Here is a 21703-nt window from a genome sequence, read left to right as displayed (position 1 = left end):
TTCTTATTATTTCTTTTGGCAAACCACAATGAATATATTATTTCATCCTACTTTAAAGGACGGACTGCTGAATTTTGGGTGTGTGCAGCTGTAGGCATCAGACATTTGTATAGTCTCCAGGTAGTGACAACCCATTCGCTCTTGAAAATAAGGTCACGTCACCACATCGCTTTAATCGCAGAATGTGCTGCAGCCAGACCAGCCGTGTTGCCCTCACAGCCAGGGTGTGTTGTGTTTTCCCTTGGTGTGCAACATCTTGCTGTATGATGTGAGACTTTTCCTGGTTCTTGAGTGTATTTGACTTGGCTGGAGCCCAGGGGAAGAAAATCTTCCACCCTACTAAAATATGTTGTGGAATTTATTCAAACTTGTTTGAGGCAGGGGAAACTGTCACTCGCCAAGGAGAATCTGACTCAAATTTGAAAATGGGAAAAGACAGGACGAGAGCGGTAGACAGATGACTAAATCCACCTGTGAGCTTTGACTGGTTACACTGCAGTAGCAGTGATGGAAACATTACTGACAGCTCAACAGCATTCAAATGAAGACAATGTCAATGGAATGAATTTTAATTAAATTATCTATTCCAACACATCAATTACAGCAGCTGCCTGGTCAGCCCTGTATTCTGAGTCCAACAATGTTGATAGTCTGTAGCACCATTTCTGGTGCCTGTCTTTTCCAGTTACATAAAAAGCAAAAGGAAATTCTGGAGGTACTTACAGTGATGTCTTGCCAAGTTACTTTTGTGCTAGTTTGTCAGCATTTGTCATATTGAAGGCCTAACCTGATATTTCAATTAGTATTTCTATCTTGACCACAGAGCCCTCTATTTTCAAACTGACAGTGGAGTAGAAGAAGAAGAATGGAGTAGAGAGTCAGAATCGGCACCTTGAAGGACTACTCTTGCAATATTAGATGATTTCAGGGCCAGAACATGTCACATCCATCGTTTTTAAACAGAATGGTTTGGTGGGGGAAAAAAAAGGCCAGTCTAGTCTTAAACAGAGATCATCTCTGACATTGTGACAGACCTGCTTGTGAATCTACAGAGAATTATCATCTGTCTATGCAACCCTATGTTGCTTTATATATGCTTCAGCTCACTGATTGGCTGCTAAGCCGGGAGCTTTACTGACATTTTTAGTGCTATTACTGGAGAAGTTTTCTTTGCAAAGATGTTCAACACCAAAGAACACACAACTAAAGATAATGACCTGTGAACATAGTGGAGGACAGAGAGACACGTGTCAGGTTAAAATCAGGCCCTGAAGTCAATCAGTGAAATAACAGCTATTATATTTCAAATAGACGAATACACATCTAAAAGGTTTTATGCTTATATGTTAATTAGCACAACACTCCCAGACAAATAAAAGATTTCTCTGCAATCAAACGTATATTTGATTATAGATTGTAGATGTGTCAAAACATATTTGTTTTTAAATTTTAGGTAGATTTGGTTTCACAGACACTCACTGAAGCCTCTGGCAGGTCGACAAGTGCCATTTAGGCATGTAACAGCTTAGCATATTACAACAATATCAAAATTTGTGGAATGTAATGTGCTTGAATTGAACCAGAAATACAGCTGGAATGAGAGATAAGAGATTAGATCCGGCGATAAAACCAGAAATGTTTGGGAGCGCTCTAGCTACAAGTCAAGATTTTCCTTTTTCTGCTTAGTATGTAATCTTATCTCAACTTGTTGACCTACCACGTCAACAACATCAGTCATTCACATTAATCTGTCAACAAATGTTGCAAAATATTGAAACTAGATGAAACTTTGAAACAAGGCTGAAATTGCATTTGATAGACAATGGAAGGCACCTGCCAAAGCTTCTGCCCTTTAAAAGGCTCAAAACATTCTATTCTGTCTTGGCTATCTTCCACCCTCACCATGACTCACCTTTAATTCTGGTGGAGCTCAGACGGTGTCGTGCAACTGGATCAACAGCAAGACGGCTGGAGGGAGTAAAGAAGGAAGCACCTGGCCTACGGAAGTGCTTTGCTGTTTTAATTCGGGAGAATACTCATGTTAATGAGGCTCGCAGAACGGCAGGGGTGTGCTCTGTTCAGTATTGAGGTGGAAATTAAAGGCTAGAGCGGTGCTGGAGTGTTTCCCATTGCTCATTAGGCATTATGTAAGGTTTCCTCTGGATCGTCTCAAAAGAGAAGGGATTCGTGGACATTTTGAATGCCAACAGGACAGCAAAATCCCACGAATCACATATTTATCACTCCTTTACTATAGACAGTGCATGGCCTCCGTTTGTGGGAGACAAATGAAAATTCACGTTTCACGTGTGAAGAGACTCAAAGTTAAATAAAACTTCACTAACACATGGAATTGTGTGTTAAATCTTTTCTCTCAAACACATGGGCACACACATTGTACTCATGGGAACATTGCAGGAAAAGAGTGTCAGTGTCACCATAATTAGTCGAGCATCCCTGGTTTCTGCCGTTGGGGTTTGATATCATGAATGGGCTCTAGAAATGTAGCAATTAGTAGCTAACAACCTTTAGCTCTCTGATGGAGGATTTACTGGGTTCAAGCAGTCCAACTTTTGCTCCAACTGCCAAGTGTGTTAAAGCGTCCCACAACTCTGAACACTTTAGGTTACCAGATTTTAAAAAAGTTTCATGAAGCATGTTTTGACTGATGTTCTTTAAAGCATCTTATAATAAGAAGAGAATGGTGAACACGGTTCAATATATTAATTTCTGAAGGAATAGTGTGAAAATCTGGAACTGAAATTTATTAATAACAAGGTTTTGTATGGCCATCTTTTTACTTTCATTTTACAAAATGTGTTTCCTCAATGATGTAAGTGCTGTTTACACCATTATAGTGAACCACAATCTACAGTCATAATAGTATGGAAATACAAGCATATTAGCACTTTTATTATGGACTCCTTCTTTGGAAAGTTGTAAATCGAGTATTAATTAGATCAAATGTGCAAAGTCGGCTGGGTGGTGTTCTCATGCACACGACCACACTTGAAATCATTCACCTCAGGAAATTCTCACCAAGAAGCCGCTGTCACTTAAATCTTGGACATTATATATATATATATATATGACATCAGTCAAAACATGCTTCATGAAAATTAAACAACTCGACATCCCTAAATACTCCTATGGCTGACTGGTTAATGCTACTTAAGTGTAATGATATTTGAATGTAACCTAAAATCACAAAGATCCAACCCCGGAAGTAATAGCAGCAATGTAATGCACCTGTTGCCCTAATGATACCCCTCCCTGACTGGTTTGGCCCAGATCATAAAGGAGGCAGTAAAATAAGGCACCTCTGCATTTCTCGTAGGTGACACCAAAGTAAATCTGTGGCTCCTCACCCAGAAGCAAACCAAATGCAAGGAGCATAAAGTCTGGAAGATCCAGCAGAACTCTGGACATTAGTATAGACTTTAAACTCTTTCTCTCCCTTTGCCACAAACAGCTTTTACATTCAGGTAACAGCCACAACTTGTCCGTCATTCTGTGTGGCTAAATATTGACAAGAAATTAAGTCATAAAAATCTAGATAACTGCTCATGGCCATGTGTAATGGACTGCAAAACCATTTAATCATGACACTTCTGTGGGGATATAGTGCTTCATAACACTGAGAATGATATCTGCGAAGAACACGTTTACAATAATTACCTTCGTGCTTGCTGCAAATAATGTGCTGCACAAAAAAATTTTTTGAAGATCAAATGTTTCTTTTCATGCAGACATTATAACTTGCATTTGTGAGTGAGTCAAAGCTTTGTAAAGCCACTTTGACCATTACTAAACGGGCTTCTATACACTCTGTTCCTTTGGGGAACTGTGGTCTCTGCCAAATTTTCATGCCAAATGATTTAGTGCTGAGATATGACACAGAACAAATTTTAGCTGCAGGTGAGAGTAGATTAATCATTTATCTTTGGGCTGACAGGAGTATCTGAACAGAATTTCATGGCTATCCTGCCAATTCCACAATTTTTACCGAAATCAAAAAAAGGGAACTCACCAAAGAACTGACCAACCAGTGGTGCCATTACAAAATTCATGTTGCTAGCTCAGCTACAACACAGCACTAAATAGTACACGAGCATGAATATGATCCATTGTCATTTTTATCATCAACATCATCATCACATATATCTTATGTCTTCAGCGTAAGGCCAGAATGTACCCCATAGAGACAGAATATTCACATACCGTCTACACTGGGCACATTGTATTACAGTACATTGATCACGATAAGGAAATGCAGACCATATGGATAAAGAACTGGGTGGGAACAAAATATATAAATCTACCATTTAAACAAATGAAAACAGAAACACTTTTATGGTCATTGCCTTTGATGTCAATGACCAACTTTTGGTAAAAAAAAATTGTAAGATTTTTCTGCTTTAGGTTAAACATCTCTCCCCTGACATTGTAATGATTTGATGTCTGAGGCAGAGATGTTTCTGTCTGGACTGAATAACTATGGTGCAAATGTTTTTCCTGAAAGTTGGATAATTAATGCAAATGCAGAAGGCTAAAAACAGTGAGAGCGCACGTCTGTGCATACCAACAGTGTGAGACCATACAGCGTCTTTTCTGAACTTCATTACACACATCAGCTCGACCCTGCTTTGTATCTCTAAATGAATACAAGCAGGATGTTAGTATCATGTCAGGACCCTTTGAATGTGTGTACATTTATAATGCATGTGTCTGTGTTTATACTTGTGCCATTGTGGGAGCATAAAGTGGACCCTAAACTGAAAAAGATGTGCTTTTCCTTTCCCTAATGGCTAATATGAACCAGACCTTACCTTGTTCTCAATTCAAACATGCCTGTGTGTGTGTGAGTGTGTGTGTGTGTGTGTGTGTGTGTGTGTGTGTGTGTGTGTGTGTGTGTGTGTGTGTGTGTGTGTGTGTGTGTGTGTGTGTGTGTGTGTGTGTGTGTGTGTGTGTGTGTGTGTGTGTGTGTGTGTGTGTGTGTGTGTGTGTGCTTGCACGCACGTTGACATGTGCGTGCGTATGTGCACATGGGTGTTTTCCCTGTCTGGAAGGCCATGCTCCTCATTAAAACACAGAGGGTGGCACAAAATGTTGCAACGATATGGTTGAAGTAGGACAGAAAATGTTTCCGCTATACACTAAAAATTTAAAAAATGATGTAGCCTCTTTTCATCATTGTTTCTGCAGTTGCATTGCTCTTTTCAATAAGTGTGATATAATAAAAGTAAATCTGCCCTGATACCATTACTGTCTGTGTGAGCCGGATTTAAATTAAATAACTCACCAAAATGTTCCCTGGCTAGTTGACTTGAGGGCTGTTTACTTGACATTGGTTCCACCATGAAACTATTGGTTATTTACTGACAATACAAGTGTTTTTGGAACTTGAAAAAGGAAACTTCAGAGTGTAATACTATGAGAAGTTCACATTTACTGTGTAACCTGGCAAACAAAACTCCTCTTAAAATGACAACATACAACCACAGACTTCTTGCATGCCTGTTACGTTTGTAGCCCAATACACAATCTGGTGTTAACAAGCTGTTGTGATGAAGGACTGGAAAGCCATGGTTTTAACACGATTCTCTGTAACTGATGTTTTGGTGTGTTCAATCATCAGATTTGTGAGCATATTTGTAGACCAAACTGGTCGGCAGACAATTTAGGGTATTGACCAAATGGGGAAGTCGTCAGTGGTGAACGGTACTGTGTCAATGCAGCTCACAATAAAGGCTTTCAGACAGGGGGAACTTGTCTCATATGATGAATTTTATTTGCCTCATTTCTTTGCCCAGGAGTGTATAAGGTTTCCTGCTGCTTCTAAACTAACTTCTGCTTCTCATTTTCTCTGTACCCATTTTCTTCATATTCAGCATATATATTTATATAAGCATATCCATCACTCTCATTCTCTAATTTCATTTTCATCTATCAGTCTACCCCACTCTCCATATGACCATCTATCTCTCCCACTGTGTCCTTTTCCCCCTGTCCTCTCCTGCAGTGGATAGAATTGGGGTCGGGGCCCTATGGCCAGTGGAGCAAGTGACAGCTTTGACAGGATCCTGATTTCACTCTTGTGCCTTCTGTCACCTCCATGCATGCCCATCTCATTTTAATAATGTAAATAAGGGGCAGGCTCATGCCAGAGAGAATATTCTGTGTCTGGTTGCTCACTCATTGGAACCGCCGCACACCTGAGCCACACATCCATTTACTCACAGTTAAGTTGAGAACATTCTCCAAACTAACTTTATTTTTAAAGTGTTTTCAGAATATAATTTTATTTTTAGGATGCAGCAAAAGCAATAGCCACTGTTGATATACCTATGGAGGTATGGAAGTGTCTAGGAGAGGTGGCAGTAGAGTTTCTGACTGAGTTGTTCAACAGGATCTTAGATAGTGAGAAGATGCCTGAGGAATGGAGTAGAAGTGTGCTCGTACTCATTTTTAAGAACAAGGGAGATGTGCAGAGTTGTGGCAACTAAATAAAGCAGGAATACAGCTGATGAGCTATACAATGAATTTATGGGAAAGAGTAGTTGAAGCTAGACCAAGGACAGAAGTGAGCATTTGTGAGCAGCAGTATGGTTTCATGTCAAAAAAGAGTACTACAGATGCAGTATTTGTTTTGAGGATGTTGATAGAGAAGTACAGAGAAGGCCAGAGGGAGCTGCATTGTGTTTTTGTAGATCTGGAGAAAGCTTATGACAGGGTGCCCAGAGAGGAACTGTGGTATTGTATGAGGATGTTTGGAGTTGCAGAGAAGTATGTTAGAGCGGTGCAGGACATGTATGAGGACTGTAAGACAGTGGTGAGGTGTGCTGTAGGTGTGACAGAGGAGTTCAAGGTGGAGGTGGGACTGCATCAGGGATCAGCTCTGAGCCCCTTCTTGTTCGCTATGGTGATGGACAGGCTGACAGACGAGGTTAGACAGGAATCTCCATGGACTATGATGTTTGCAGATGACATTGTGATCTGCAGTGAGAGCAGGGAACAGGTGGAGGAGAAGCTAGAGAGGTGGAGGTTTGTCCTGGAAAGGAGAGGAATGAAGGTTAGCCGCAATAAGACAAAGTACATGTGTGTGAATGAGAGGGACCCAAGTGGAAGAGTGAGGTTACAGGGAGAAGAGATCAAGAAGGTGGAGGATTTTAAGTACTTAGGGTCAACAGTCCAGAGCAATGGAGAGTCTGGAAAAGAAGTGAAGAAGTGTGTACAGGCAGGATGGAACGGGTGGAGGAAAGTGTCAGGTGTGATGTGTGATAGAAGAGTTTCATCTAAAATGAAAGGAAAGGTGTACAAAACTGTGGTGAGACCAGCGATGTTGTTTGGTCTAGAGACAGTGTCACTGAAGAAAAGACAGGAGACAGAGCTGGAGGTAGCAGAGATGAAGATGCTGAGGTTCTCTCTGGGAGTGACCAGGAAGGATAGGATCAGGAATGAGTATATCAGAGGGACAGCACATGTTAGAGGTTTTGGAGATAAAGTCAGAGAGGCCAGACTGAGATGGTTTGGACATGTCCAGAGGAGAGATAGTGAATATATTGGTAGAAGGATGCTGAGTTTTGAACTGCCCGGCAGGAGGCCTAGAGGAAGACCAAAGAGGAGGTTTATGGATGTAGTGAAAGAGGACATGAAGGTAGTTGGTGTGAGAGAAGAGGATGCAGAAGACAGGGTTAGATGGGGGCAACTGATTCACTGTGGCGACCCCTGAAGGGAAAAGCTGAAAGGAGAAGAGTACCATCTAAATTAGTAAACTGATCTCCATGTGCGTGATGTGATAAAAAGTGGTGTGAACCAACAGAATATACCTGTATCCTTAAACCATATAAAAATCTGAAAAAGACACAAATGTTTGCCAATAATTAATATTAGAGGTTGAGATAAATGTTATTAGATGTTCCGAACTTGTTTTGTTTTTTAACTTGGGTATGACATCAGCGCAGGAGGAGAAAATATTTTGGCAAATCAGAATGTCAGTCAGTCCAATCAGAGCTAAATGTGACGTGACTGATTCTTTTCTAAAATGTATTGACAACTGTACACACTCACACTCCCTTGAAGTTCATTGCTACAGTTTGCTAATGTCGATCAGATATCGATGCACATCAATAAATCTCTAGTGTTTGGTACCAGGAAACATGAAGATAGGAAACAGTAAACAACGCATTTCTCATGCTTGAGCTTCCACTCATGATGGACAGACACAAACCAGCCGCTGATGCCACACACAACTTACAGCTATTTAGTGGCACAGGAGAATGACCTCAGACTAATGTGGGTCCCGCCATACCGGCCACCCTTCCCCTGGAACAAAAGGGCAGGAAACAGCAGAAGCCATAAGTCACAAAGCTCTCGGCAGGCAAATCTGCTTGTAACTATCTGTGAAGCCTTTGATAGGCTTCTGTTCGCTTGTTATAGATGTGATGCATGATTTGGAGGCAATATACCCTTATTGATTAAAGAAAAGGCCTCCTGGTTGGTATGGTTGTGGCCCCTCAGTACCACACAGGTTCAGAGAAACATGCGGTGGGCTTCATTAACCTTTTCACCTCTGCTATCCCTGAGCCTCACAACACCAGCCCTCTGTCCCACCATTGACCCATTTCCTCAGATTGTCCTCTTGTATTACCTTTTCTGGCGGGCTTGTAAATTTTGGGTTTGATCAGCAGAGGGTTTTCTCCCTTTGATTTTGCATCCTGGACATCCCTGATGATCTCCTTGATTTTCCATTGCAAATAATCCCAGTTTAGTATGTCAGAGGAAGTTAGTTGTCAGTAGTATAATTACTATGGAGCATATACTGACAGGACATGCTGGTACACTAATCACAATTTGATGGGGAGTGTGTTTGGAAGAAGAAATTCCTTGATTGCCACAGTCTTTGACCTGTGAAACTGGAGAAAACAATGTAGCTTTGTTGATGTTTTTCACAGCACTCGATTCTTTGAACTAATATTCTGCACACATGGGTATCACTTATGAGCAGTGAGATTGTTCAAACACACACACATTGTAGAATTGCCTCTCCACAGACTTGAATGCACAAATCCAGATGTGCATGGAGATTCTGGAGTATTGGGCCAGTCTGTCTGGGGATAAATCAGACAGACTAATCTGTCCTGTGAGGGGATGGAGGGTAATTGGTCACATTTGACCCCCTGCCTTGTGGACTGTGGGAACGCTGGCTTTATCTAGCGGCGGTAATTGGCTAATGAAACACTTCCGCAACTCCAGTTGGGACTGGGTGAGGCATGAGTGTGTGCATGAGTGTGAGTGTACATGGCAAGGCATGCATGTGCGGGTGAGTGTGCTTGAATTCTACAGAAAATGGCAGGATGCGGAACTCCCTGTGGCCATCTCCAGTATGTTATCAACAGCATCAGTTTCATGATGCCTGCAACATACTGATACATTGACAGAAAACACATTAAGGGCTGCGTGGTTGTAATTAAAATTTAAATTTAGGTAAGTAGAAATAGTTTATGTAATTCAAATTAAATCTTTGGCCCAAGGCAGGGTTTTTTTCAGGTCACACACTGATGATGTAGTGAAGAATGGGTGTTTGCAGCATTAGAGGTCATGCTCTCAAAATCTTGGTTGATAAGAGACAATCCACTTCTTTATTCTAGTTATTCTTCTTATTTCTTGTACTTGTTTTATGTGCTCATTTATGTGGGTCAAGTAATGCTACATCAATCGAAAAACAATAAAGCCAGGTTGGGGAGAATGAGTTGTAGAGCTGGGTGGGGTTGGGAGGGAGGGTGCCAAGAAAAAAAGGCTAAAGTTACGGTGGTGAGACAATGTCTATTAGGTCCCATCAAGTGAGCCATTCATAGATGCAGGACTACTAGTTTGTGGAGCCAGGGAGACACTCCGAAAGAGTGGGGCCCAGGGTGGCCTCATCTTTTTGTCCCAAGCTGACCCCTGCTCTCCTGGCTGGCCTCTGCGCCCCTCACCTGGCCTGTCCCAGCGCACTGGTAACAGGATACCTGTAATTTGCTCTAATGGCCTTTGAAAGACCTGGCTGGGCTAATCCCTGGAGTACTTCTCCCAGAAGCATCGTATGAAAAGGTGGGGGTGAAAGGGCCGAGAGCAAGTCCTGAAAGAGAACCAGCCTCTAGATTGCATGTGAGAGAATGTCACCCCTTGCGGCCGGGGCTGGGGTTGAGGACGCACAGGAGTCAGCTTTCAGCAGATCACCACCATGCGGCTTGTTCACAGGCTCAAAAAACGTTTAGCCTGTGCTTGTAGAGAATTAGATTATCTCTGCATGCTTTACACCTCCCTCAGTGGCTCAGTCTGGCAGGGGGAGGCAGCGGAAAACTTCCCTTTTAACTTGGAGAGTACCCGTCTAATTGTTTACAAATTTCTCTTTTAATAATTATTTATCATTTATAATTACAAGTAATTAATGCCCTAAAGATAGTTCTTTGATAACATTCCATAATGCTATCCTCTGATACTGCAAGGCTATAAAAGGAATAACTTGAGATACTGTACTTGTGACTTAAGAAGTAAATGGAATGAGATTGTCATGGTGATGGACGAGATATGGAAACTATTGGTCTTCCTGGTGTTATAATGGCTGCAACATAATGCCACAGATTTGGTGAAAACTCTTTTATGTGCCAGTTAAAAATGAAGGTGCTTGTATGAGATGTTCTCGTATGTGTGAGGAGCACAACGATATTAGTAGCACTCAAAGACAGTCTGCGTCGCCACAGACTGAGATTAGAAAGACAACAGAAAAATAATCATATCGGTCTCATCTTTTATTCTCATCTCTCCAGAGATTTACATGGAATGTGGGAACAGCAAGTGATATGTGAGCAGGGAAGAACAGCCCACTGATAGTCCTTTCTCTCCTTTCTTCCTGCCTTTTCTATCCGTTGCAGTTTTTTCCCCGACAGGGTGGCCCACATGCAAGGTAATGGATCACAGAAACACACACAGAGGGGTCTTGCCCCATCCTACTTCCTCAAGCCGTCAGGGACGTTACACACAGTTATACTCAAGAGACATCAAACATGCAAGCAGTGTGTACAGAGTGATTAAGATAGTGACAGCATGTTTACATCTGTGAAAAATCAAGTGTGTAAAAAAAGAGAAAGGTTTGAGAACATACTCCTGTGCCTTATTTGCCTTTGCTCTTATGCACCTTGTAATTTTTGTTTGAAGAATTCTTAACTCCTGGAGTTGGGATGTTGGATTTCATTTCGGGAAGAGGATATGATCTGAGGGACATGTAGACTTGTTCTGTGGGCATGAATGCATTTCTTCATGTTTCAACTTTTTCTTTGGCAAATCTGAGAACAAATTGACCAATACCTGAGATGCTATGTATAATAAGATAGAATGTTACAGGGAAAGGTATTCAACACACTTACTTAAATGTATTTAATACTTTGTACAAAAGCTTCTGTTGGTTATATGAACTTTAGATTCCTCCTGTACAGAGAAACTACCTGCACGCACTGATCATTTTTAGATCTTGATCCATTCATACACACTCACAGACTTCAAGACTTAAACGTTCCATGGGCTCTCTCTCTGAACTCTGATCTTTATTTATTTCCATAGATTTTCTATTGGATGCCAGTCAAATGATTGGCTGGGTCATTCTAGCAGGTTAATCTTATTTCTCTGAAACCAAGAGAGTTTCCTTGGTTGTGTGTTTGGGATTATTATGTTCCTGAAATGTCCACCATCGTTCATCTTCATCATCCTGGTAGATAGTAGAAGGTTTTTTTTATCAACAATGTCCTAGTAAATTTTTCCATTCATCCTTCCTTCAATTAAGAAGAAGAAGAAGAAGTATACTTTATTTATCCCCGCAGGGAAATTACACAGTCACTCAATACATGCTGTTGTGTTAGTTTTTTTAACAATCAATGTATACACAGGCCCCCTGAACACAGCACACAAAGGGGCCTGCAAGCATGCAGTTAGTACACATCAAACAACACACATCAGGGAGGCAGAGTGACAGGCAGCGGCTTCTGGAACGCGCCCCAATTGAGCAGCTTGTAGTGGGGACGGTGCCTTGCTCGAGGGCACCTCGGCAGTGGCTGGGGGATGGGCTGACGCCTCCCACTGTCAGCTCACACTCCTGGTGGCATCCTGGCGGGAGTGGGATTCGATCCACCGATGGTTGGGGCGATCTGTCTACAAGACGTCTGCTCTACCGCTGAGCCACTGCCGCCCCAATTAAGTGAAATTTGCCAGATCTATATGTTGTAAAAACCGCTAAACTTCACTGTCGGTATGTTGGTATGGTGGTTCTGGGGTGATGTGCAGTGCCATTTGATCTCGGTTCATGGTGTGTGTTACAGCATCCAAAAATGAAATTCTCCCAGTATTGCACCAAACCTTAACCCTAACTCCAGAGTAAATGTTGTGCAGCAAACTTGTAATGAGCATCAACACGTTTTTCCTTCAGCAATGGAGTCTTGCATATCAAGTGTGCATATAGACCGTGGGTGTTGAGTGTGTTACTTATAGTTTCCTTTCTTTTCTTTCTTTCTGATGCCCTCTACAAGTGCTCCTTGCCTTCTGGACAACTCTTCTGATAATTCTTTTAACTCTGTTAAAAATCTTGCAAGGAGCAGCTGGCCATGACTGGTTAATGATGAAATAATGTTTCCACATTCGGATTATGGCCCCAACAGTGCTCACGAGAATATGCAGAAGTTTAGTAATCCTTCTGTAACCAATGCTGTGCAACGGTAGGATTGCAAAGGTCTTGAGGGAGCTCTTTGCTTTTACCCACTTAGGATGTTTCTTGTATAACACGTTGGCAATCAGACACCTTCTTATACCCCATCAATTGGAACTGAACCAGATGATATTAATTTCAGTGACCAGGGGATTGTTTTGTATTTACTGACAGATTTCAGCTGGTGTCTGGGCTTTCTGTTTCTTTTTGCACCAATTTCTACATGTGTTGATTACTTCATCCCCTGTCATTCCATATTTTTTACACATATCTTAATTAATGAATATCTAAGGCCTGATTTATTTGCATTTATTTGCATGCGTGAGTTGTTACTCACATCTGGTGAAAACTTTCATTTCAGCAGCACCTTTAGAAATATATTAATCTAATTGAGAACCTATTTAGAGTTTGACTTAAAGTCTATCATTATATACCAAAGCAGATGAGAATTACAAGTAGCCAGCAAATAAACGCATCATATATTCTAACATACAAATGTAATATTTTTGATTCAAGTTGTTTGCTGCTTTGCCCAAGGGTCCAGAAGGTGAGCTAACACCTCTCCAGCTACAGCCACATCTAACGCTCCGTATTGTGGTTCATGCAGGACAAGTCCCAAGCTAGGTCAAGTCCCTATGGACTAAGTTACCGCCACCCCGTATAGATATTGGATGAATGTATTATCCTACTTCTATAAAATTTAATGGGTGAGAAGGATTTCCAGGGACACAGTGCAGACAGGTCAGTGAAAGGAGTAAGAGGAGGGCGGACATTGACAGGAAAACACTGAGAAAGGGAGACCCATGAGGTAATACAGAGGGCAAGTAAGGTACAGATAAACAGAGGAGGAAGAAGAAAATATCAGAGTTCATAAGATGGGAAGGAGGCAAAAGTGAAAAAGTAGAGCCTTCAGAATAAACTTTATATTCCTGTCCAGAACTGGTGTGTCTATTAAAGGCATTCCATCATTTATATGTTGAGCCTGAACACAAACCTTCATCTAGATATATGAAACTTCATCAACATGCCGTTCTAGTCTTAATGAAAAGGATCATTTTGAGGAGAAAAGCTTTAAATTAAAGAGATTAAAGTTTTCCCTTTACATCAGTCAAAGGAAAATCAGTCATAAATTTTTTAACTTTTAAATTTGGACTTAGAGCAAAATGACAAAGCAATGGTATAGCAACAAAAAAGATTTAATTGTACAGAACTGCAATGATAGTTTTATAAGTATTAGTGAAATATGACCTGTATGCATGCAGGGGGGGGGAGGGTAGAGTGACGGGCAGCTCCTTCGTGGTGCGCCCAAATGAGAAACTTGTAAGTGGGACGGCACCTTGCTCAAGGGCGCCTCGGCAGTGCTCCGGAGGTGAACTGACACCTCCCACTGTCAGCTCACACTCCGGGTGCTTTTTGCGCAAGAGTGGGAACTGAACCACCAATCTTAGAACATTGGACGACCCGCTCTGCCACTGCCGCTCCTTTTGCAGTGTTAATTGGTGTTCTTCAGTGTGGAAATGTTTTTATGTGGTTTTAGTAATATTTTGCTGTGATTTGTTGCATTGATCTGAAACCAAGCTACTGACTGAGTTTACACTGGTTCAAGGTCCAATCCATCAGGTTTCAGTGCACCAAAAACATCTGTTCCACAACACTGTTGATGTTTTGAAATACAAGTATGCTTAAAAAGCGGGCAGCTGACCACCAAGTTGGAGTGGTCTACTGCGCTGACATTATGTTGGCCAGGACCCAGCTCAAGCACTTGTCAAATGCTGGTGGCTGAAGGAGAAGACATGCAGCTGGTGCACCTATGTGCATACTGGTACCCTTTACAGGTGCAGGGGTGAAAATGTCATGATGTAACTGCAGAAGAGCTGAGAAATATTTAAAATACTTTTAAATGAACAATTTCTTAATTTGATCCTGTAAATCATTTCCTCCAGTACAAACTTTTTCCACCAGTAAATACATGACTGGAGGAAATACTTGAGGCCCGTAATCACATTTTTTTTGCTTCAATGTTATGCTGTTAAAGTACAAACAACAACCTCTGACCCAAATCATATGTTGTACGTAAGCTTTATGGAATATTAAATGACAGGGAAATGTGCAAAGATTTTTTTGTTTCTTTGGCAGCAGGCTGCAGATAGAACTGGGTCAAAACAGATTTTTAAAATTGTAAATTGAACAAAAGTGTTTTTAATGGTAGCGTATTTGGAAAAATCACATACAAAAACAGACCGTGTCACTTCTGATATGTGGTGTTTTCATGGTACAGCCCGCCTTCACCATACTCTCTTTTTAGTTTGCATGTCATAGTTGTCTCAATAAATAAATCATACAAATGTTAATTCTGTCATGGTATTATGCTTAGTTGTAGTCACAGAAAGTTGTGTGGACGATGGACAAAGAACCCTCTGCCCGTGAAGAAACACCCACACAGTAAAATAAAGGGGATTTTATTGTGTAGAGAGGGAGAAATTAAACAGAAAGATTATTGAGGCTTATTGAACTGGATTTGTACGTGTGCATTGAAGGGAACTGGCTGATCTGGCCCATGGTTGGCCAATCCCTGTGTAGAATGGAATATGGTGAAATTTTGCATTTACTAAAGTTGAAATTGCTGGATGCAGTGCTGCCAATTCCAAGAAGAGGTTGGCTGTCAAAATCTCTTTTATTTGTCATGCTGAATCCTTTAGTCAGAAATAAAAACATGGAGAAGTGCAATGATTGAAGTTTTAAGGGGAACAACAGTTTTCGAATTCTATGTCAATGCAAGGAACATCTTCCTAACATTTTAGATCAATAAATAATCAGAGCTGTATTATAATATTGGCTTACTTTTGATCACAGCTGTTCGGTGAGATGCCCTGCTTGAACATTTTCCATTGGAATGGATATTCAATAAAATTGATTTTGAGATTGCAATTGATTGTGCAATTTCCTCTGGGATTAATAAAGTATCTATCTATCTGTCTGTCTGTCCGTCCGTCCGTCCGTCCGTCCGTCCGTCCGTCCGTCCATCCATCCATCTATTGTGGCCAACCAGGCAGCATTTCTTCATCCTTGAAATCAGACCAATAACTGTCCTGGTGTGTGCAACATAACATGCATGTATTACCTGATGAAGGATTGATCGGATTGGATGTAGCTAATGTTTGGTCACTCTGATTGGTTGTGAGTCTAATCAAATGTACTTTTGTCATGGTCTGGTACAGTGTAACGGAAATGAAGAATAAGTCAACTAGGATCATAGTGATAAGCATTGTGATTCGTTTGATTGATTACAACTGTAATCAATCAAAGGCTGGCTGGCATCCATCAGTGTACAAACCACATCACCCACAAAGCATTGGTGTCTTTTTTTATTCCTGCAGGTTTTCCAAGCCGTGTGCTTAACCAAGAGTTGCATGATATTTGTGTACCGCTACACAATTCAATATGTTATTGAACAAGATAAGCAAGGCAAGAAGGGTTAATGTCTGACTTCTGTATCACACCACCTGTGATGGCCTTCACCAGAGTCTCTGTTCTCATGGTAATCTTTCAAGGTGTTTAAAGCAATAGTGAGTGATGCAGCCTTTGTCTGTGCTGATGCACACAGACGGCTGCTTCGCCCAGTACCAGACCCTCCAAAGGGGTCATGGCAGATCAAAGGTGCTGGTCACAGCCATTAGGCCCGGCAGCCCAGACCCAACATGAAAAGCTTGTGTTTTGAAAAGGAGGGCAGAAGGAAAAAAACAACAGGGCCCTCTTCGTTTAAAAAGCAAGCAAACTGTGAAATAATTGAAAAGGTATGTCAATCAAGAGCAGGAGCACAGCGGGAATACCAAGATTCCCAGGCTCGGCTCTGGTCGAGCGCTGGGCCATGGAGGGCTGCTCAAGGGGGCAACACAAGATATTAAAGACCTGGGAAAAGGGACAAAAAGAAGATAGAAGGAACGGAGTAGGAAAATCTCTTTGACCAACTCTCCCTTTGCTCAGTCTTTTGCTTTTTTCTGCTTTAAATTTGTGCTGAAAAGAACCATTTTGCCAGAGCCCCATTCAAAATGCTTGGTCATTAATAAGATCTTCTCTAGCTCTTCACCTCTCAGGTGAGTAACAAAGAGTTATTGGGGTGAGGGGAGGGCAGCTGCCAATGGAAGCGCCTGCCCTCGCCACCAAAACCCCCATCTTATAACCAGCACCTTCACCCTGTACCCACTCCCTCCTCCACCCCCATACCATGAGTCTGACAAAAGGGAACCCCGTGAGAGTTTCTTTCCTTTCTGCCCTTTTTTTTTTAAAGTCAGAAAAGGCTTCAATGATCTGACGATGGGCTAACGTCCAAAAATGGGGGATAGAAAGAAAAGAAAGAGTAAAAAGACTGGGCAAAAGACTTTTTCTATGCTTTTAAAAATCCCATAGAGGAGAAATAAATGGCAAGTCCACAGTTGACTAGACATGTATAGTGCAGGATTTGCTTGTAATGGCAGCTTGAGCTTATTGACATTCTCAGCCAAAACATGTCAAAGGTTAAGAGATCTTGCCAATTCCAAGTGGGAAGCCAAAAGCACCCTTTTCATTGGCTCAATAGTTGATCAGTTGATACTTGCTCAGCAGAACATGAAGCAGGAGTGACCTTCAAGTTCCAAAGCAACCCAGGAAAAAATAGCTAGTTTTGGCCCATTGTTTCTCAATTCCTTATAACTGATGGTAATACAATCATTTGAAACAAAAGATCACCAATATTCTTGCATTTACTTCAAACTTTGTCAGCTACTGCACATACATTATTATATTCCTAAAAACTATGCATTCCAGCCATCTTAACCATTTGCTCAATGCAGATTGAAAACATTTGCAGTGAGCTGAAAACTGTGACACACTTTTCGACTCTTCCAGAAGTGTCATCAGTGAAATGGTTGGACAGTATAAACATGCAGCATTATTCCAGTAATGTGACCTTTAGATTTCAGCAGTGAGAAAATCTCTGTAATTGGTTGACATACCTCACTGTGATATCTGAGGCTTTGAACACAATGGAGTGAAGGGAGTGAAGTTTCAAAGGGGGTTCTCTGAATTATGTGGATTCAACTTGTGTTTACAGATGTGTGGTCGAACATCCAAAGCCTGAGTGCTTCTGCAAGATGATGTGCAATCCCTGGTTCATGTCCTCAGATGGTTTGTGCCTGCTGATGACCGCAACAGTATGTCTGAATAAGATGACATGTGAATTTGAGGAGGTAGACTAAATTTGAGCTGAAATGACCTCGACTATGAACTAAAGACCTATAGATGCAGATGTTAATCAGCTGATGCATAGTTTTTATATCAAAATATTTTGAATGAATTGAATGAGTCAAATGATTTTCAACCACACTTGTATCACGCGTGTAGCATGTGCAAATGAACAATGTTAGAGAATGTGACACGTTTAACTTCATCAAAGAGACATATGCTTCCTCACAGGTTGTCCTCAGATTCTTTGTCTACAGTATTATTTGTCTGCCTTCAAGGACAAAATCAAATCACATCAAACAAAGTAGTGCTGAATAAATATGAAGCAAGAACTGGCAATTAACAGAATCATATATATTGACTAGGAAGTTAATAAATATAATTATGTCAATTGCCAGTTAGTTGCACAAAATAATACATTTTATTGAATTTTTAACTATACTACCACATCATATCTTACTATTTGGCTCGTGTACTATATTAAAGGAATCCTAGTCCATGTGTTAACAAGGAGTTGGAAAATTTATTGATGGTGAAATGAATGAAAATGAATTACCACAGGCCTTTGTATGTGTTGTTTTTTCACAGGTACCACTTATTCATAAATATTTAACACTGATAGTCTTTTTTTGGCCTGCTATGCTACAAAGGTTTCTGAGGTGTTTTTACAGCTCACGCCTGATGTCCTGCAATATCTCAGATGTGACAAACATCCTTCCAACACACCTACTGTGCCTGGAACTCAAACCAGCAAAAAAAAAAAAAAAAAAAAAAAGGCTATTACCGCAGGCACCACTTTCAGGCACCAGCGGTTTTCATTGGCCTGGACTAATCCCCCATAAATACTTGCAGTGCTCGAATCACCAGCCGGGCCTCAGCTAATTGCTTATGAGTCCCTTGCACGCTCCAGGTGCCACCATAGTACGCTGTGTTTGTAAACACAGCTTGTAAAAAGGGGGCTGCCATCACAACGTTAATGTTTCCTTAGAGGATCAGAGGCAATGCAGGAATGATAGGGGTGCAGCTGGGCCGATACCTGGACGGACTCGACTGAGGCATCCTTCCCTGCAGCTGTGTAGAGCGGAGTTTCATTTACATGTCTGTCAGAGAAGAAAGACTCTCAACAGGAGTTTGTATTTGTTTACCTTCCATGGCTTTTCTTTCCTCCTTTTTTATTTTACTCTTTGTACTTCTGTGTGTCCATGCCTAAAGTAGATGATCTCACTTGGTAAGCACGACTGGTGATGTTCAGAGTTAAAGAAAAAAAAAAAAACACGTTCAAGACAGTTGCGTGTTGAGAAAGATGGGGGCAGCAGATGTGTGTTTTTGAGGTTTGGAGCACTTCAGAGGCGCTCTTTGAAACCAGTAACAGTAATCTGATTATATTAGCAGCTGTCCTGTCGGGAATTATCTGTAACATCAGAATGTAACATTTTATCAGCTGTTATTTTGTTGCGTCTGTGTACTACATGCTGAAGAGTGGAACTCCATTTTAAATGTCCTATGAACACCTGAATCTGTTATTGGTTACTGTACAGTATTTTCCGTAATAGAAGGCGCACTGGACTATAAGGCGCATCTGAATATAGGGTGCACCTTCAATGAATGGCCTATTTCACAGCTTTTTTTTACAAATGAGCCCCACTGGATTATAAAGCGCACTGTCGAGAAAATTAAAGGCTTTTAGGTTCGCCTTATAGTGCGGAAAATACTGTAATTATTGATTTCATCCTTTGCTCAAACTCTCCATCTGCTAACTGGTGCTAGCTCTTTTATCAACACCCTCCTTCTGTAACTATTAGCATAGTTTAATTTGACACCAACCATAATCTCTAAGGCAGCTGTGTGGGATCCTTCCCTAAATCTAACTAAATCATGATGAAACAGATGTATGTTTTCAATACTGATTAATAATTTATGACTAATCATGTTAACAAGACTACAGACCGCTCAAGCGTGTTCCAGAGGACAGTTCACATTTTTTCCACAGTGCGCTGGCGTCGCGCCCTGAGTTTCCCCCGCCTAACATCCTCAGTCAGCTGGGATAGGCTCCAGCCCCCTGCAACCCGTCACAGCGGATGAAGCGGTTGATGATGAATGAATGAATGAATGGATGAATGAACTTACATATTTTATCATTTAATTTAGAGGAAACTTGAAAAAATGTGAAAATCCTTTAATGTCAAACCTAAAACAAATTGTAAATAATTATTTAATCCAAAAAGCATATTTATTCAAACCTTTTCCAAACAAAATCTGGATTTACACAAATAATTAGTCTTTCCCTTTTGCTGCTGGTTGGGTGTAATCAGTGAGACTGTTCAGGAACTCGGTCCCTGACCTGGACAAGACTTGCTGTTGTGCTGAAGCAGCTGGAGGTTTGTCAGTAGGATAGCCTGAGGCTAACTGCTGCTTTTATGAATACTTCATTTCCTACCAGCTTTGGCTCACCATGACCTTCAGCACCATGATCTGATGCTATGATTACAGCATTGGCCCAAAGTGAACAACCTTTTTTCATAAATATCCAGCAGTGCCTTTGAACAACAATATTTAATGTTTTCCCCTCACAGACTTGGGTCTTCAGGTGTATAAAAAGAAGCTTTTTGTCTTGATCAGATAACAGATAAATGACCACATCAGGGTGCCTTTGAAGGTAGAACAGGGGAATAAGTACAAAAAAAGAATTTCATCTCCAGCAATTAGCTGCTATTCAGCACCCTGTGTTAATCCCTCAGCTCATCTCCAAAACATTTCACTATCACAGCCATTACAAGTGATGGGCGCCTTTATCATTGTCTGCACACAAAAACCAGATCAAGGGTGAGCCACATGGGACTTGTGTGCAATCAGACCCCAGAGGAAACAATTAGCACAAGCTTGCCAAATTTTTCAAGGGGTGAAGTGAGATGGACACGTGGCTTAAGTGGCCGGAAGACACAGGCTTTATACCCAGCAGTAAACAGTGTTTCTGATCGTCAGAATGGAGTGTCACTTTTAGAGTCTGGGTTGCTTTGCAGACACAGTGATTGTGTCATCAAATCTAATGTGTTCAGAATGTGGTCTAATGCATCATTTATTCACCATCTCTTTGAAAAGATGTATCCATTAACAGGCACATTCCTCTATGAATCTTTCACGTTGGCCCTGATACATCCACAAGGAGGCAATAAAGAGCCAAAAATAACAATTAAATTAATAAAATAATGAAAATGGAGTTGTTATAGGATAAATTACCTAGTGAATAAAAAGTGACACAATCATTGGCAGCAATGTACTCAGTGTTAGTCTGTGGGGTGACAAAACATGTGAACGAAGAATGTTTTTCTCTGTCACACCTGTGGACTTCTGAGTGGGAGTCTTAGGCTGGTGTGTGTGCGTGTGTGTATGCGTGCGTGCATGTGTGTGTGTGTGTCTTTGGCTCTCTCTCCCCAGAGAATATGACTGTCTGGTATCCTAATCGCTAATGATAGAGAGGCTTTTGATAGGGAAACTCCCAAAGCTAGATGTTTCTAACCCAGACTCTTGTTCCCCCTTTTATTTTCCAGGCCTGATGGAAATCCGATCTGTCAGTGTGGGAGTTGTTGCCATCAAATCTGTCAGCACTGGGCTGTACTTAGCTATGTCCAAGAAAGGCACGCTATTTGGATCGGTGCGTATACAACCTGGAAACATTGTTCTTGGAGGTCAAGATAGGAGGGCATTGAGGGGGAGGAGGGTGGTGAGGGTATTGGGGTATGTATAGGG

At 41.2% G+C, this 21703-nt stretch overlaps 1 protein-coding gene across 1 annotated transcript in view; it reads left to right on the top strand.

Annotated features, from left to right (window-relative positions):
- The window catches only part of fgf22 (fibroblast growth factor 22), a 28694-nt gene that overhangs the window by 3970 nt on the left and 3021 nt on the right, over nt 1–21703 (top strand). Inside the window, exon 2 of the mRNA XM_068319472.1 lies at nt 21505–21608. Within this exon, the coding sequence (XP_068175573.1) occupies nt 21505–21608 (104 nt within the window). The remainder of the gene's footprint in view (nt 1–21504; nt 21609–21703) is intronic.

The sequence above is a fragment of the Antennarius striatus genome, chromosome 7, assembly GCF_040054535.1.
Source record: "Antennarius striatus isolate MH-2024 chromosome 7, ASM4005453v1, whole genome shotgun sequence".
Lineage (NCBI taxonomy): Eukaryota > Metazoa > Chordata > Actinopteri > Lophiiformes > Antennariidae > Antennarius > Antennarius striatus.
The sequence above is the reverse complement of the archived record's forward strand: the minus strand, read 5'-3'. Positions and strand labels throughout refer to the sequence as shown.